The 18,133-nt window shown below is 41.4% G+C and overlaps 2 protein-coding genes across 2 annotated transcripts; both read left to right on the top strand.

The window, feature by feature from the left end:
* Positions 1–5,949: 5,949 nt before the first annotated feature.
* On the top strand, positions 5,950–6,864 carry LOC309401300 (olfactory receptor 4N5-like; the record flags this gene model as incomplete). Its single annotated transcript, XM_081970368.1, has 1 exon — positions 5,950–6,864. One exon carries the CDS (start codon positions 5,950–5,952, stop codon positions 6,862–6,864), a length of 915 nt encoding a protein of 304 aa, XP_081826494.1.
* A 10,243-nt stretch (positions 6,865–17,107) lies between these two features.
* LOC309401299 (olfactory receptor 4K1-like) lies at positions 17,108–18,133 on the top strand (the record flags this gene model as incomplete). The annotated part of the gene is made up of 1 exon (XM_081970367.1): positions 17,108–18,133. The coding sequence occupies one exon, from the start codon at positions 17,108–17,110 to the stop codon at positions 18,131–18,133; it is 1,026 nt and encodes a 341-aa protein (XP_081826493.1).

Here is an 18,133-nt window from a genome sequence, read left to right as displayed (position 1 = left end):
TGCATGGAGAAAAGTCTCTGTAGCACCTTGATGACCGCCTCTGCCATGGTGGAGGTCATCAGAACTACCTCTAACCACTTCGAGTATGCGTCCAACACTACAAGGAAAGTTTGGCCATGAACTGGGCCAGCAAAATCTATGTGCACCCTAGACCAAGGTGCTTGAGGACGCTCCCACTCCAAGCTGGTCTGGACTCCTGGCACGGTGTACAGGTAGGCACCCATTCCTCTATCTCCCTGTCCATGTTAGGCCACCAGATGTAGCTCCTAGCCAAGGACTTCATCCTTACAATACCAGGATGCCCCACATGTAAAGCCTCCAATACTGCCTTTCACAGTTTGTTTGGAATAACCACTCAATCCTCCCACAGCAGATAGCCATTAATTACAGACAATTCATCTCGTTTTGTAACATACAATTTACAATCAGCCCCAAGAGGCCCCCTGGGCCACCCCCTCCACACTCAGTTCAAGATTTGCTTGATGGTGGGGTCTTTTGTCTTTTGCCGAAAATCGGGCAATGTCATTGGACGAGACAGGTCCAGTGTCCAGCAGTCAATAAGTAGGACCGGTGTCTCGGGAGTGGGGTCAGCCAATAGTTCTGGAAGGGGGCAACGGCTCAAAGCATCTGCGTGTCCCAGAGTGGAGCCGGGGCGATGGATCAGCTTGTAGGAGTATGCTGCCAGGAACATAGTCCACCTGGTCATGCGAGGGGATGGCAAAATTGGAGTAGGTCGATACCCAGCCAGTAGTCCCAACAACGGCTTGTGGTCGGTCACAAGTTTGAAGTCCCTGCCGTAAAGATACTCGTGGAATTTTTTGACACCCGCTACTGCAGCCAGAGCCTCGTGGTCCATCTGGCTGTAGTTTCTTTCTGCTGAAGACAAGGTTTGCGAGTAAAAAGCAATAGGGGCTTCTGTGCTGTTGGCCATGCAGTGGCTGAGGATGGCGCCCATGCCAAAGGGCGATGCATCACAGGTTAACACCAGTGGTAGGGTCTGGCTGTACTGGACTAGCAGGGAATCAGCAGATGCCGACTCACCCGTCAGGCTTGACCAGGGTCACAATAGTAGTTTCTCAGTAAGCGTGGTCGACTGGTCGACTGGTTCCCGGATTCCCTGGCTCACTAGTTTGTCAACTTCCCTATCAATTTTCAGGTGGAGAGCCAAAGGAACTCTCCTGGGCTTCAGCCTGATTGGGGCTATGTTGGGGTCTAAGTTAAATGATATTGGCATCCCCACATACTTATCAAGACTAGGGCTGAAGACATACTCGAACTCCTTAAAGATGGCCTCTGCGCCGTCTTCTTTCATGGAGTTGATTCCGGTCACCTCCAACCCCAGGGCTTGGAACCAGTCGAGCCCCAGGAGGCTCTGCAGGTTGTTTCTGGCCACGGGCATCGGAAGGCTGGTGTGGAATTCCTTGAACCTTATGTGGAAGGTGCCCTGGCCGACGATGGGGACTTGGTTGCGCAGGCTGATGTCTGGGGTGCGAAGCTGCTGTTTCTTCAAACCAGGAATGGCTTGCTTCACGGTTGACCAAGACATGATCATTAAGGACGATCCAGTGTCTATTTCAAGCTCTCAGGGAGCGTCCTCTATGAGGACAGTGATCATCAGGTTTTTTTGGCCATCTAGTGCAGACTTGTCCTATCGCGTGTGATAGGTAACCTTTGTTTCTCTCTCTGAGTGCCCTTGTGATTTATGCCAGGCCCCTGGGGTGGGCCTCTGTTGGCGGTTAGGAGTGTCCTTAGGCTGCCATATGGTGGCAGGGAATTCTCTCTGGCACACCTTGGCAATGTGCCCCTTTCACTCACAATGCCTGCAGGTTGTGTCTCGGAATTTGGCATGGTCCCCTCTGCAGCTTGCGCAGGGCAGCATTTGCGATTTGAATTTTCATGCCGGTTTTGTGCAGCACTGTGCATGCAGTAGCTGTCATCTTCTTCACTGTCAGAGGGTTCTTGCTCAGCGGCCTCGTGATGGACGCACGTTTGCTTCTGCACGGTTTGCGGCACGTTGTGTTGACGCTGCAATGCTTCCGCGGACTTGTCTCCGGATTTGGATGCTCAGGCCTCATCAAGTGCGATCTGCAGAGACATGTTTGATTTGGCAAGCAAACGTCTCTGCAGATTAATGTCCCGCACGCCGCAGATTATGTGGTCCAGGTCAGATAACTCGCAATAAGTCACTGCCTTTCGCAGTGCCACCACTTATTGATTGATGGATTCGCCTTCCTTCTGATTTATCGTGTTGAATTCGTGGCGAACGTGCCTCGATGGCTTGGGGGCATAGTGGGTCTTCAGGGTCTGCTGCAACGCCGTCCAATGAACCGCTTGGAGCGGAGTTGGCTCCGATAAGTCTTTCGCAGTTTCGAAAACCTCTCTGCTGCAGTACCCCAGAAAAAGGTTCTTTTTCCTGGTGTCAGGGATGCCCATGAGGTCGTTTGCCTCAAGGAAGCATTCAAATCATAACATATACGATTCCCAGTGTTCGGCCACCAGGTCAGATGGAGTTGGTGGGGTGTGCATAGCCATTCTCAGTTGAGGCGATTTGAATTTTGCTGCTCAAAATGGTAGCTCGATTGCTGCGCTGAACTCTGGGCTGGATCTATTTGCTGGATGTCTTGTTCGTTCTTCACTTATCTGCCTCTCAATCCCACCTTTGTCACCAGTGTTACATTGGGTAGTGAGAAGGCAGACACAGGCTTAACGTAACAACAGCTCTTTATTGTAATGCAACAAGTCTGTACAATCCAGTGACTTCTTGGACTGACAGCAGCCCTTTTATAGGGAGCTGTCAGACCTCTTAGCCAATAGGATTCAATCTCTGTTTCCACCTGAACAGAGGACCTTGTTGTAAACTATAGCAGACAGAGTTAATATCTAACACTATCATTACATGAAGAGATGGGCTTTGTGATTCAAGACACCTGCAGAATAACTGCTTGGAAAAATCATGTCTAATGAATAAACTTAATGCAAAATTGCTTCGCAAAAAAGTTTGCCTGGGATGAACTTTTTAATTAGGTCCTTGGAGACTAGCAGAAGGAATTGTGCACAAGGGCCCAGTTTATCCAGGGACACCCCCAATCTTCAGGTTTGCTCAAAGGAGAAGTAATATACTTGTGGAGATGAATACTTACTCAATAATTAGAACAGAAGTGGTAAAGGACCCTCTTACCATCCTCTTTTTTCTTCTCTTCCCCAAATGCATCCAAGTGCCCCTTTCACCCACAATTCCTAACCCTAGAAAGAAATGTGAGCAAAAGGTTGACCTAGGAGTAGGACGAGAGCTTCAGAGGCTGAATTCACTTCCTATAAACAATCCCCAATTGTGGTCCATCGGTCCTTTATTATTTTATTTTCCTGTGTTTCTTTTTTCTCCCATCACTGAAGAATGTGTTGGCTTATTGAAGCTACCACCAACTATTTAAATTCATCTTGGAACATTCACTTTTTTCAACCTTTTAAATGGACATAGATTTTAAATGAGACAGAAATGCAATGCCCAGAAAACATCTCATAGAACCTGCACATGGTTAGCACTGAGCTAATAATTTTCTTTCTCCAAATTCAGGAGAAAACAAATAAACAGCCAAGTCCTTTGATATTTGTAAAACAGGTTGATTATTATTCAATTTCTTGTCTGTCTCCTTGTGATTAAATTGATAGAAACGTAGATGTTTCTAGTGCTTCTGCTATCACCACATTGAAACATATAATTGGGTCTGAGTTCAGAAAGTTTGTTTTATGGAAATAGATACATTTGATGGGAGAAAACAGGGTCTGATAAAGCATCCAAGTGACCATTTCACTTACAGATGATAAGTTGATCAGGGGAAGCTAACCAACCACAAATCTAACAGAGACGCCTAACTAACAACCATAATAAAGTCTCTAAAAAAGGCTGCATTGTAGGAAACAAGCAAAGTGAAAAAGTGGGCAGGAGTAACATCTGAACTAAGGTAAGGCTTGATGTGTTACACCTTTTAACAGCAATTTTATTTGTTGATATTATTCCTTTTCCTATATCCATGTCTGCTTCTGTTGTTTGATAGTTTATTTTTTTACAAAATAGTTAAATACATATTTAGCCGTTGTAGTTTTCCATTCTGCACTGCATTCCTATCATTTTTGACCTTTGTATTAATGTAATAACAGTTGTACTCACAATTATAATGATATTAATATGACTATCACCATTGTATTTATGTTGTGGTCAATACTTTACATTTGATAGAAATTAATAATTTTGGTCAATTTTTATTCAGTACTAATTTGAAAAACAACAAAGACTTCCATTTCCTGTTTGGGCTTCTGTTTTCTAGCCACTTATAAATTCTATTTCATATTTTATAGAACTCCAATTCTTTTTTTTTTTAAGTTTTATTGGTTTTTTCAAGTATTTTGGGGAAAAGGGTACATAAATGTGGAGAAAAAATTTGACAGCTACATCATACGGAAGATGGTATTTCCCTGGAGTCTTACATCTCTCTCTTATTTTCAAAATATCATTATTACATACATATTAGCAGTTTAGGTTTACTTCAAATTCTATAACATCTTTAACCATACTTTATACTTTATACCATACTTTATATCACTTCTGACCATTTCATTGTTTTAACAATTGCAGTGTGTTTTTAAATCATTTCTGTGACCTAAGTCTCATTGCTGTCTCTTCTCACGTGTCTGCTGGCTAAGCCATGGCTCCTCCCCCGCTCATGTCCTGTGCACTATCTCTTGTTTCGTCTAGGAGGTTCTTGTGTTTTTCCATGAAGGCTTCTGCCTCCATTACTGTATTAATTCTCACTCTACCCCCCTCCCAGAAAATCAACAAGCCTTCTGGAATTAGCCACCTGAACCAAATAGGGCTGACTTTAGAAGCAGGCAATGCATCTCTTCAATGAAGCAATGAATATATTTTATATAAAAGTGAGAAGATCCACAGGGCACAATGACTTTGAAAGATCTTTCCTTCCAGATAAATACGGTAAGCAGAGCCCCAAAAGATGTGTTTGAAACTAAGTGCCTTTTAGTCCCAGCCAACTCTAATATCAAAAATCACACATATTTGCCCTCTATTCTATTTTATTCTATTTACGTATTTATTTATTTTATTTTATCTTATTTTATTTTGTCAAGTGTGTATACAATAATAGATATAGGTACATACAAGATTATAAATACAGGAAATGGATACAAATTAATTGGGTTGTTAGGACAGGGACAGTAGGCATATTGGTGGGCTTATGCACACCTCTTACAGACCTCTAAGGAATGGGGGGAGGGCAACAGTAGACAGTTTAAGGTTAAAGTTGTGGGAATTTGGGGAAGAAACCACAGTGTCACGTAGTGCATTCCAGGCATTGACAACTCTGTTCTGAAATCGAGTTTGGAGTGGTTTACCTTAAGTTTGTATCTATTGTGTGCATTGTTATGGTTGAAGCTGAAGTAGTCATTGAAAGGTAGGACATTGTAGTAGATAAGATGTAGTCGGTAAGATTCCTCCAGTTCCACTGCAAACCTCATTGTAAGATTGGCAGGGGGGGGAGAGAAGGAGGAAGGAGACCATTCAAAGATTTTGGTCATTTTAACAAAAAAACATCGGGTCCAACTCAGAATGGTGTTGGTTACAAAAGGCTAGTTTTGAAATGAATTGGACCTCAACTCCTAGGTAAGCGGCTTACATAGACCTGTGGACTCTTGCCTTCCAAATAACTATTTTGAAAGCTGCAAACATGGATATGTATAGAAATTGAAATGGCAACACAATACGCTAGTTGCAAGCTACAAGAAGAAAAACTGAATAGGAGTAAAGAATGATACCATTTTCTCTTACCAATGAATGATTGCCTAGATGTTTGTATGCATGGTATAAAAGGCTTTGTTACAAATGTCCTCCCAATTATGATTCCCATCACTATTCCACTACAGGAATATACAAAACGAATGGACTCAGGCAACCACACTGAATTTGTTCTTGAGGAGCTATCAGAGACCAGAGAACTGCAAGTCTTATTGTGTATCCTCCTCTTGATCTTCTATGTCATCATTCTTCCTGGGAACCTTCTCATCATTGTGACTATTTTGAAAGACCGTCAATTAGGAGCTCCCATGTTTTTCTTCTTGGGCAACCTGGCTTTGATGGACATTTGCTACAGCTGTGTCACCCCTCCAAAGATGATAGTCAGCTTCTTCTCTGGATGCCACACTATCTCATTCAAAGATTGCCTGACACAGGTTTTTTTCATCCATTTTCTAGGTGCAGCTGAGATCAATCTCCTTATTTCCATGGCAGTTGATCGGTATGTGGCTATCTGCCACCCATTACATTATGTTACTATGATCACCAAACCAGTGTGCTGGGCTTTAGTGGTGACTGCATGGGCTGGAGGATTCATGCATTCCATAATTCAGATCATTATCATCCTCCCACTTCCTTTCTGTGGTCCTAATAAACTGAAGAATTTCTTCTGTGATGTCACCCAAATAATCAGGTTGGCTTGCACCAACACCTACAGTCTGGAATTTGCTATGTTTATCAACAGTGGCCTTACAACTGCTGGATGCTTCGTCCTCCTTCTCATTTCCTATGGGGCACTGCTGATCAAAGTGAGGACAGGTGCCAGCCAAGGGAAGACCAAAGCATCCTCTACTTGCATCACTCACATCATCATCATTTTCATCATGTTTGGTCCAGCCATTTACCTCTACTGTCACCCCTTCCATGACTTTCCCTTTGACAAAATGGTGGGCTTTCTCCACACTGTGGTTTTCCCTTTGATGAACCCTATGATTTACACCCTGAGGAATAAAGAAGTCAAAGTTGCCATGTGGAGACTGTTGAAGAACCGCAACGTCTAGTGGGGGAAGTCAAAGAAGTTTATTTGTATTGGCATATTGTTCAATTTCTTTAGATTGGACCCCGTAGTCACATTGTCATCTCTGTAGAGTGATTTGTCAACATCAGAGATTATGTATAACATTGACATGCCATTCTATTTTTAATAAATGAAAGTCAAATCCTTCTTTAGGTAATAATGACATTTGCTAATATGAACGTTCATTCATTTTTTTAAAATATTCTTGGTTTCTTATACCAGATTATTTTAATCATGTACATAACATCAACATCATATGTGAACAAATTTTCCCCAGAGGTGAAATGCTACCGATTCGCCCAGTTAGTATACCCGGGTAGTAAAAAAATAGTTTAAAAAGTTTTTTTTTTTTAAAAAAAAGGTCCCTACCATCACAGGGCACAACTGATTGATGCACAGCTGATCGTGGGAGTTTTTTTAAACCTTTTTAAAGAATTTTTTTACTAGATAGTAAAAGAATGCTTTAAAAAAGTTTAAAAGTGGTTCCCACAATCTGCTTTGCTACAATCAGCTGTGCCCCGCGATGATAGGAACCTTTTTTATGTGTGTGAAGTCCAGCTGCCTTTGCATTGTGTGTGTCGGTTGTGTAGCTTTTGTGTTATTTTTGTGTCAAGTGTGATAGTTGTTTTTTGAGCTCTCTGTGACTCTGAGAGTCACAGAGCTTGTTGTCTGCCCAGTCACATGACCACCAAGCCATGCCCACCCAGTCACATGACCACCAAGCCATGCCCACCAAGACTCACACACAGAACTGGTGGGGAAAAGTTTTGAATTTCCAAACTTTTTGAATTTTTATAACTTTCAGGATCATCTCCATAACTCTTCATAACTTTCAGGATCATCAATGAAAGAGAAAATTAATTTTAGGTAACTGGCTCATGTTCTGATTGTAATAAATCTAAGGTAATAATTTCCCAACTGGACAATTCACATGGCATTGGTTGCCACCATTCTCAACAATCACCATATTGGCTAGATAATTATGGAAATTGAAGTTCACATATTAGGGAGTTGCCCAGATCAAAAACCATTTCTAGAGACTGGATTTTATTCTTATAATTCTTCTTGAAAGCAAACATAGAAGTGATTTATTACTGCCTTCTTTGGGTTGTTTTAACAATTTTCCAGTATACGGCTTAGAATTATTGTTGAATTCCCCATCAAAGCATTAAAACCACTGGCCTAATGTAACATTTGCACACAAAAAAACCTATGTAAAACAATTCTGATGCAATACAGTACAAATGGAATAATTTTCAAATATTCAAAGGGTACATTTTTTTTTTATTTTGCATGGAAGACAAAACTTTAGAAATGTGTACATAGATTCTCTGCTTGAGTAGGGGGTTGGACTAGAAGACCTCCAATGCTCCTTTCCAACTCTGTTATTCTCTAGGCATCCAACTGTTCATTTCAGAACTGAAGCATAATTTAAGTGTTCTACTGATGGACGAGGCTTGTGATATTTGTCCCCATTATTTCTACAAAAATTCCTTGATTGTTTTAGATAAATTTCTGAAGTTTTGAACTATTTTGTATTTTAAAAAATATGTCCACTTAATTTGTCCAGGGTTATTACTCTTGCAATCTTTGGCTGGAACAAAATATATCATACGCTTCATTGAGGGGGAAAAAAAGCTGGATTTCCATTAAGAAAAATTAGAATAGTTAGCCAATATACTGCAATTTCAAAATTCGTAGGTTAGGGCTCATTTTAACAACTATATGATTGGCTTAACAACCATGGCAGAAGAGGTCATGGAATCAGGCACAGTTCACTTAATAGAGTCGAGTCCCAAATGTGATGGTAAGTGGAGAACTAACTTTATCCACAAAAGATGGAATCGAACAGGAAGAAAACGTTAAGAGCACTAAATATGTGCAATTCGCTGTGAGTACTTTGTGCAGACTACTGTACTTGGGGCTTCAAATTTGAAAAAAAACAAAAGTAATGGGATGATAAATACAAAACGGATTGCCTATCATACACTTTGGATTAACGCCTCTGAAGGAGCGAGATACTGGAGGTGAAAAACTGTGGGGCTAACTTTTTTTAATTCAGCCCAGGTGTAAGAAAGGGAAAGTGTTGCGTGTGCTTTCTCTTTTCATAAATACATCTTCAACTCCCATTCTATTAGGATCTCAGGCAGTTTAAGGATGGAGTATAAAAAGCCTTTGTCTGCCCCAAGAACTACACACACACACACACACACACACACACACACACCTATTTTTTCACACTCATTTTCCTTCTGACTTGCTTGAACAAAAGTAGGTTCCACAAGCAGACTGGTGTAAAGATAATATAATAATTTAATTCATGTTGGTTCAACCCACATTCCTAAACTCAATCCTTTAATAGAAGACTCAGTCTTCTCCAGGCAAGACTTCCTTTCCTTCCCTTTCCTTTCCTCTCCTCTCTTTTCCTTTCCTTTCTTTTCCTCCTCTCCTCTCCTCTCTTTTTCTTTCCTTTCTTTTCCTCTCCTTTCCTCTCTTCTCCTCTCCTCTCCTTTCCATTCTCTCCTGTCCCCTGTCCTTTCTTCCATCCCTTCTTTCCCAAATATACAATAATTTTTATTTGAATTATTGGATATTCATTACTTTTAAGAAACCAAAAATTAAATTTATATTTTAATACATTTTGGTGGGAAGGGGGTGTTTCTGCATTTTGCCTGATGTTGCTTAATTGAATAACAAAACCAACAAAAGTTAACCATGGTTATGTCTGTAAGCATTGCAGAATTCTGATCTTTGCTTTCTGTAATTCTGCAGTTTGCTAATTCTTTGCTTAGTGCATCTGTGTTTGTATACTAGGATATTTGATTCAACTTATTCTGTAATTACTATCTGTACCCATGTACACAATTGAACAAGTAGGGGCCTTTACAGTAGACACAAAACAATTAAGAAAGTATTTTGTCATCTCTTTGTTCCAGGTACGGCATTGCTCTAGGTGGGTCACTCCTTTAGATGAGCAATTTCAGATTTTATGACAGCCCTATTGCTAATTTCTAAGAAAATATTTTCCAGTGATGAAAACTGCTATGAAGAGATTTCTTACTCACACTAATAGCAAGAAATCATCCTAAACTAGCAGTCCATGAATACCCTAGCAGTAGACTTAAGAAAAGAATAATTTGTGTTGAGAGGAGGAGCTAGCATCGTGACGACACAACATGCGATCTTGGAGCTCCAGGATGGCAGCTGATACTTTTGTTGCTGGACGGTCCTTTTGGACCTAAACAGTCCTGCAGAGATGGTGACAAGGAAGAGTACGTCCTGCTGATCTCAGGGACATCGCAAAGTCCCTGATTGGTCCAGGAGAACCTCTTCTTGCCAGCAATAGAAGCACAGCCATTGAAGCTGTTGAAGTTGGGACAGCTCTGGAATGGGAGGAAAGTGGAAAAAGAAAGTGTTCCGTTTGGTGCGGAAATTTTATTATTAGACAAGAGACTACCCCCAAAAAATCAAAGTTAAATTAAATTTGAAAACAGAAGAAAGTAAGCGGTGAAATTAAGCTACGTTAGACATTGTGTTATCCTTGTTTTTTTAAATCTTTTTTCATAGATGGAACTCAATCCTTTAATAGAAGACTCAGTCTTCTCCAGGCAAGACTTCCTTTGTGTGCAACAAAATTTCATTTTAATGTAAGGCAATTAGTGTACATTCAAAGTGACAATAAAGTTATTCTAAGTTCTAAGTTATCTACTGCACACAGTGTTTGCAGTTGATGAGCGATGCCTAGCCATGAATAAAAAGTGCAGAAGCATCCTATTTCTTGATTCTTCATGTGTATAAATTGTGAGATGTTTCTAAGGTGGAACAAAGTTTGCTATCTCTCTTTTTTCCTCCTCTGACCCCTCTGCCCCATCTTTGGTATTCCGTACTAATGTTTTAATAAGATCCCTTGAGAAGAATAGAACTCTCGTGTCTCCATATTGGTTGTCTGGAGTTGCTACGAAGGACATGTTCTCTAGAGCTGCAAGAAAGAAAACTAAGCATAATGAGATTTGGATCTTTTCTCTGGTCCTTTCCCTCCCCAAAAGGAGAATGAGATGTGGTTAGATTCTTTCTTTCCTTCTTTCTTCATTCCTTCCTTCTTTCTCTTTCTTTCTTCCTTCTTTCCTTCCTCCCTTTCTTTCTTCCCTCCCCCTTTCTTTCTTTTTCTTTATTTCCTTCCTTCATTTTCCTTCCTTCCTTCATTTCTTTCTTTCCTTCCTTTCTCTTCCTTCCTTTCCTTCTTTCCTTCCTTCCTCTTTCTTTCTTTCCTTCCTTTTCTCTTTCCTTCCTTCCTTTCTCTTTCTTTCTTTCCTTCTTTCCTTCCTCTTTCTTTCCTTCCTTCTTTCTTTCCTTCCTTCTTTTCCTTCCTTCCTTTCCTTCCTTTCTCTTCCTTCCTCTTTCTTTCCTTCCTTCTTTCCTTCCTTCCTTCCTTTCTTTCACTTCCCTTCCCTTCCTTCCTTCCTTCCTTCCTTTCTCTTCCTTCCTTATCTTCCTTCCTTTCTTTTCTTCCTTTCTCTTTCTTTCTTTCCTTCCTTTCTCTTTCTTTCTTTCTTTCTTTCCTTCCTTCCTTCTTTCCTTCCTTCCTCTTTATTTCTATCCTTCCTTCTTTCCTTCCTTCCTTTCTTCCCCTTCCCTTCCTTTCTTCCTTTCTCTTCCTTCCTTATCTTCCTTCCTTTCTTTTCTTCCTCTCTCTTTCTTCCTTTCCTTCCTTTCTCTTTCTTTCTTTCTTTCCTTCCTTCTTTCCTTCCTTCCTCTTTATTTCTATCCTTCCTTCTTTCCTTTCTCTTTCTTTTTTCTTTCTTTCTTTCCTTCCTTCTATTTATTTGTTTGTTTGTTTTCTTGCTTGCTTGCTTGCTTGTTGTGCTCAAAGATTATGAGTACCAAAGCTGAACCTGTGATATTTGAATCATATCAGGGGCTGAATCCTAACAACCTTGTTCAAATGCAGAGTCCTCTCTATTTTTTTTTACACTTTCTGTCCATTTAGCCATTCGCCTGGCATCTCCTGCTGCCTTTTTCCCAGATCCTTTTTTAAAAATGCATCATCCATTTAATTTCCAATGCAAGCCTTCTCCAACCCGGTGCCCTCTAGGTTCATTGCACTTGAACTTCCTAACTTTAACTTTTGTGGGTGCCTTCAAGGCAGGTTTTGAGTCCTGTTGATTGCCTTGAATGTCCCTATAAGAAGAGGCTGGACTGCTATCTGTCAGAAATGGTGTAGAATCTCCTGCTTGGGCAGAGGTTTGGACTAAATGGCTTACAAGGTCACTTCCAACTCTGTTAATCTGTTAACTGTTAAAGTTGGCTTGGAAAGATTTTTTTTTTTTGATGTGGTTTGTCACTACCTGTTTCCTAGGGCTGAGAGAGTGTGACTGGCCCAAGGTAATCAAATTGGCTTTATGCCTAAGTGGGACTAGAATCCACAGTCTACTTGATGATGCAACCACTACACCAAACTGGTTTCCCTCCACAATAAAAGACAAGTTGCACCCAGTGATTGGGTTTATCACTTACTGAACTGGGAAAAGCTACCTTGACTATAGGGATGCAGTGGCTCAGTGGCTAAAGATGCTGAACTTGTCAATCAGAAATGTCGGCAGTTTGGCCATTCGAATCCCTAGCACTGCATAACAGAGTGAGCTCCCGTTACTTGTCCCAGCTTCTGCCAATCTAACAGTTCGAAAGCATGTAAAAATAGGAACCACCTTTGGTGGGAAGATAGCAGCATTCGATGAGGCTTCAACATTTAGTCATTCCTTGAGTTCCGGTTCCGGCGGCAGCGGCGACGGGCAGCTCTCTGCCCGCTCCGGCTCTCCGGTGGGCTTCCCCACTCCTTGGGGGGCACATGACACCCCTCAGAGGGGTCCTGCCGGAGGGGCGGCATCGCGGGGAGCTCCTGCAGCGGCGGCGGCCAGCGGGAGGTCTCTCGCGCGCCCAAGGCACCGGGGAGCTAGATCGGAGGGCGCCTCGCGTTTTTGCGCCTCGCGCCTCGCTAAAGCCGTCTGGAGAATGAAGCAATTGAAGGAAGCAGCTGCGGTGCGGTGAGGTTGCTTCTCTCTTCATGCCTTATTTTACACGAAGAATTAGTTATAAAATAACTTTAAAATAACTTTCGGAGTATTCTGGAGGCGCGGCTGGAGGGAGGGGGGTTTCCCCCCCTTGGACAAGCGGCGAGGAATAATTTTGCTCTCAGCCCCCGGGGAGGAGGGGGGAGAGCCAACGAATGAAGCCTCACCCAGGCTGAGATGATTTTCTTTTCAACTTAATTTTACTTTCTACTGTGATTTGTGGACTTTTGGAACTTTTTTAAAACTTTGTTATGCCTCTGTGCCCAAAACTGGCAGGGCAAGATGGCACACTTCCGTTGTCTTTATGAATTGTGAAACCTGACTCCACCTTTAGAACTCAGGCTTCCGGTCTTTGTCTCCGTGTCTCCCAGAGGAATCTCTTGTGGATTGGTATTTTTTGAACTTTCTAGGGGAAACCTTTCATCTATTGCCAGACTTATTAGAGAGATTCTCTTCTGCCTGGTTCTTCTGCTCCCGGACCTCACCTGGCTACCCTTCTTTTCTAACTGTTTATCTTATATATGGACTGAACTTCTAATGTTATAAAGGATGGCATCCAAAAGACCACCTCCTGGGAAACCTGGCTTTGCCACGTCTGCTCCAACATCTGTAACATCCAGTCCAGCCACACAGTCAAAGATAACAGAATTGATGCAACCTAAGACTATAGAGATGGACTTTCAACAAATGCTTCAACAAATTTTACAGGGCCAGGAGGAAATCAAGAAACAGCTAAGGGAAATGAAAGATGAAATTAAAGAAAATCAAGCCCAAATTTATAAGAACTCACAGAGACTGGATCTTGTGGAAGGGGGGGTGGAGGAGGTGAGGGGGGGGTGGAAGCGGTGCAGAAAGGGAACAAAGATCTTGACATCCAACAGATGAAATTAGAATTTGAGAGAATGTCCTATTATCTTAGATTTCAAAATGTTATAGAAGAAGATGGGGAAAATATAAGGGACATCATGATAAACATTCTGGCTGACTTCACACACAAAGAAAAACAACAGATGGGGTGGGATATAGACCTGGTTTATAGAGTGAACTCAGCTTATGCTAGAACACACAATGTACCCAGGGAGGTTCACATTAAATTCCTTAGAAAAAGCACAAGAGATGAAATTCTGGGTGTACAAAGGGGGCAAGCATTGACATATCATGATATGGAGATAACCATTCTGAAGCAGATCCCTAAGAAGATTAGAGAAAAAAGAAAAAATTATTCGCAATTAGCGAATAAATTATACCAGAAAGGGGTGTGGTTTAGATGGTTGATGCCTGAAGGTATGCTGATATTCTGGGAGGAGACAAGAATTAGAATTAATTCACCCATAGAGGCGCAGGCCTTTATGGAAAAAAATAAAACACTCCTAGAGAAACCACCAGACACTACAATGGACATGCAGGACACGGGAGGGGCCAGAGCTCTGCCAGTGGAGGGAGATGGGGCAATAGCAAGAAGACTCAGATCACAAAAATAAACAAGAAAATCATATTATTATAAATTGACCGAAAGTGAAAATGGAATTATATTTGGATTTTATACTGTAATGTTTAATTTGATTGAACTTAATAATAGAACTAATATGTTGATTGTAATCAATTATATACTAATGCATTATATATGAATGTATACTATGGGTATGGAGGGAGGGGGGCCTCACACATTTTGCAACTGCCAAAATTTGTATACCTGTCCATTTACCCTTTTCCCTATAAATCTTGAAAAACCAATAAAATTTTATTCAAAAAAAAAAAAAACATTTAGTCATTCCGGCCACATGACCAGAGAAACGTCTTCAGACAATGCTGAGTCTTTGGCTTTGAAACAGAGATGAGCACCGCCCCCTAGAGTCGGGAATGACTAGCACATATGTGCAAGAGGAACCTTTACTTTATCTTGACTATTCTTTTCCTTCTTTTCTCCCTCTTTCCTTGCTATAACTGAATCATTCATTTTTGTTTACTTCTTTGGTTTCTATAATTTCATTGAGGAGCTCATTCATGTATTCCACCTCCTTTTCTCCACAAAGCTCTGTAAGATAGATTGGATTGAGAGGTTAACCGGATCACTTCATTTACTTAGGCAGGCATTGGGTACTTCTAGTCTAATGAAAAGTAGAACTCGGGATCACATGATAGCAGTCTTCCAATATCTCAGGGGCTGCCACAAAGAACAGGGAATCAACCTATTCTCTAAAGCACCTGAAGTTAGGACAAGAACCAATGGATGGGAACTAATCAAAGAAAGAACCAACCTAGAACTAAGGAGAAATTTCCTGACAGTGAGAACAATTATTCAATGTAACAGCTTGCCTTCAGAAGTTTTGGGTTCACCAACATTGGAGGTTTTAAAGAAAAGATTGGACAGCCATATATCTTAAATGATACCCGGTCTCCTGCTTGTGCAGAGGATCGAACAAGACCTCTAAGGTCCCTCCCAACTCTATTTTTTGTTAAACTTCCATGCCTAAAGTAAGTGTCAGGGTTCCAAGTAATAAATCCAGGGCAAGCAAGACTCCGAGGCATGTGGATTCCTCAAAGAATACTTATATTTGTAATTATCGTATTGGCACATAACTGGTGAAAACTGACTCTAAAGTCTCCCTCAGTTTTCACCAAATTAAAAGTAAAAGTTTTCCCACTTTCTCAAAACGTGGTCCAATCACCAAAAGGGCTGGCAACTGAGTGACATCAGTCCGCCTTCATCTAACCAAGTGTGAGAATGTCCTTGGTTCCCAAGGAAAAAAATGTTGTTTTGGCTATGTGTTCCCCTCCATCTCAATTCCCCCGTCCCTTTCCCTCAGCTCCAGTGTGACAACACTGAAGTGGTAATAAATGGCTTCAGCCAGGTCAGCCTCAGAGTTAACAGTAGGACTATTCTAATAAAAGTCTCCCAATCCCAACACTTCAATTACTACACCACATTATCTCTTACATGTCCAGGGAGGATGTGCTTTCCCAAATGTTTTACTCTTCTACCTTTTTTCAGTGCTTTTGAGAATAGCTACGCCATGCTGTCCTTGGTGGCCAAGATATTTTCTTAACTAACTCCCTTGGGAGCAATAAAGCACCAAGGAATGAGAGTCTGCTTTTGCTTCCAGAATTATCGGCAGATATTTTTTGGGGTTCCTAATTTGCTAATCCTCAATACATTGTGCTGCTGTAGCATATGTCTTGAGCAGTTCCATCTAGTTTCAAGCAGAGCTGTAGGAAAAGTGGTTACCACAGTCCTCAAAGAAGATCTCTTTTGTGTTTGCAGGTGAGCAAAAATTTATAATGAGTTGAAGGAACCCTTCTACTTCTAGCAAAAGACAAACATAAGACTACTTGGCATGCCCACAACATCTGCCTTGAACCTGTGAGATCCAAGTAATATTTAGAATTTCTCACTGAGGATTTTGATTTTCCTTTTCTTCCTTCATTCTCTTGTATTTTTAGGACATTCCTTTTCTTGACTATATACCTGAGAACAAGAAGAATAATTTTGTATTGTTCTGTAAGGTGTTCTGAATGTACTCACAGCTGGAGTGCAAGCTATAGTTGAAATAACTACATGATGAATAATATCTAAATGTTCTAGAGATGAAGAGAGTAAAACAAACTAGAGAGAAATGGAGGTGATGGAAGAGAGAGAGAGAAAGAGAGAGGGGGGGGAAGGGAGGGAGAGGGAGAGAACAAAAACAGATACCCTATGGAAAAAAATAAGTAGGTTATGGATTCCAGAGGAACATCATTAACTTGCTTTCTACACTTTGCAATAGCTCTTATATCAACATAGTATATGTATAACATCCGAGCTGTGTGAAGTATAACAAATTAAAATGAATCAATTATGGCTTTCAAGTCTTAGTTTTCTACCTTTAGCTTATAGATAACTATAAGTCATTCAACTTCTGCTCTTATATATACAAAATGCATATTGGAGAACGGTCTGTTTCATCACATAGACAAACCTTGGAGCAGAAGTGCAGAATCCACCATGATCTGGACATGGTAGGTGAATAATATCTGGATCACTAGGACAGATAAGAAGGCAAATGATCCACAAGTCAACCTTAATTGGACTTCATCTATGATGGAAGGGGCTCATTCACCAATCTGTTTCGCCTTCCCAATCTTCTAGGTAAGAAGTGAATGGCATGGAGAAACAAGACTATGGTGACCGAATTTGTTCTGATGGGCCTCTCTTCATCTTGGGAAATGCAGCTGTTCTTGTTTATCTTCCTCCTCCTCCTTTATGCAGTAACTCTCTTCAGCAACATCCTCATCATCCTGGCAACTTCCAAGAACCACCATCTTTTCAACTCACCCATGTTCTTCCTGTTGAGTCATCTGGCTTTCCTAGATATCTGCTTGGCCTCTTTTGCGACACCCAGGGCTCTGCTTGGTTTTCTTACCCAGCATCAAGCTATCTCCTTCCAGAATTGCATGGCACAAATCTTCTTCCTTCACCTCTTTGGAGGAAGCGAGATGCTTTTGCTAATAGTTATGGCCTATGACCGATATGTGGCCATCTGCCACCCTCTCCACTATGCCTCAGTCCTGAGCCGGCGCCACTGCATGGGCTTTGTGCTAGCTTCTTGGATGGGTGGGCTTCTCCACACCAGTGTGCAGTTGGGCTTCACTGTAAGTGTTCCATTCTGTGGGCCCAATCAGATAGACAATTTCTTCTGTGATATCCCCTTGGTCATCAAGTTAGCCTGTGTGGACCCTTATCCTTTAGAGGTCATGATGGTGACAAACAGTGGCATTTTATCCTTGGTGTGCTTTGTGGCATTGCTTGTCTCCTATGGACTCATACTATCCATATTTTGTTCCAGGCAACACTTTGAGGGTTCCTCCAAGGCTTTGTCCACATGTACTTCGCACCTCATGGTGCTCATCCTGTACTTTGGACCTTGCATATTCATTTACCTGCGCCCTCATGCTCGCTTCATGTTTGACAAAGTGATATCTGTCTTCTATACCGCAGTTACTCCTTTTCTCAACCCTGCTATCTATGCGCTGAAGAATAAGGAGATGAGGGCTGCAATGGGGAAGATAGTGGGAAGACATTCGGGACAGGTCTCTGCACAAACTCACATTCAACCAGCAAGAAGACTTTCCTGGTGGAGGCACACAAAGAATTGGTGTCCACGGAAGCCAGTCTTGAACACAGTGTCATTGTTACAAATTGTATAA

This window comes from Natrix helvetica, assembly GCF_964273705.1.
Source record: "Natrix helvetica genome assembly, chromosome: Z".
Lineage (NCBI taxonomy): Eukaryota > Metazoa > Chordata > Lepidosauria > Squamata > Natricidae > Natrix > Natrix helvetica.
This window is presented reverse-complemented; position numbering and strand designations above follow the sequence as displayed.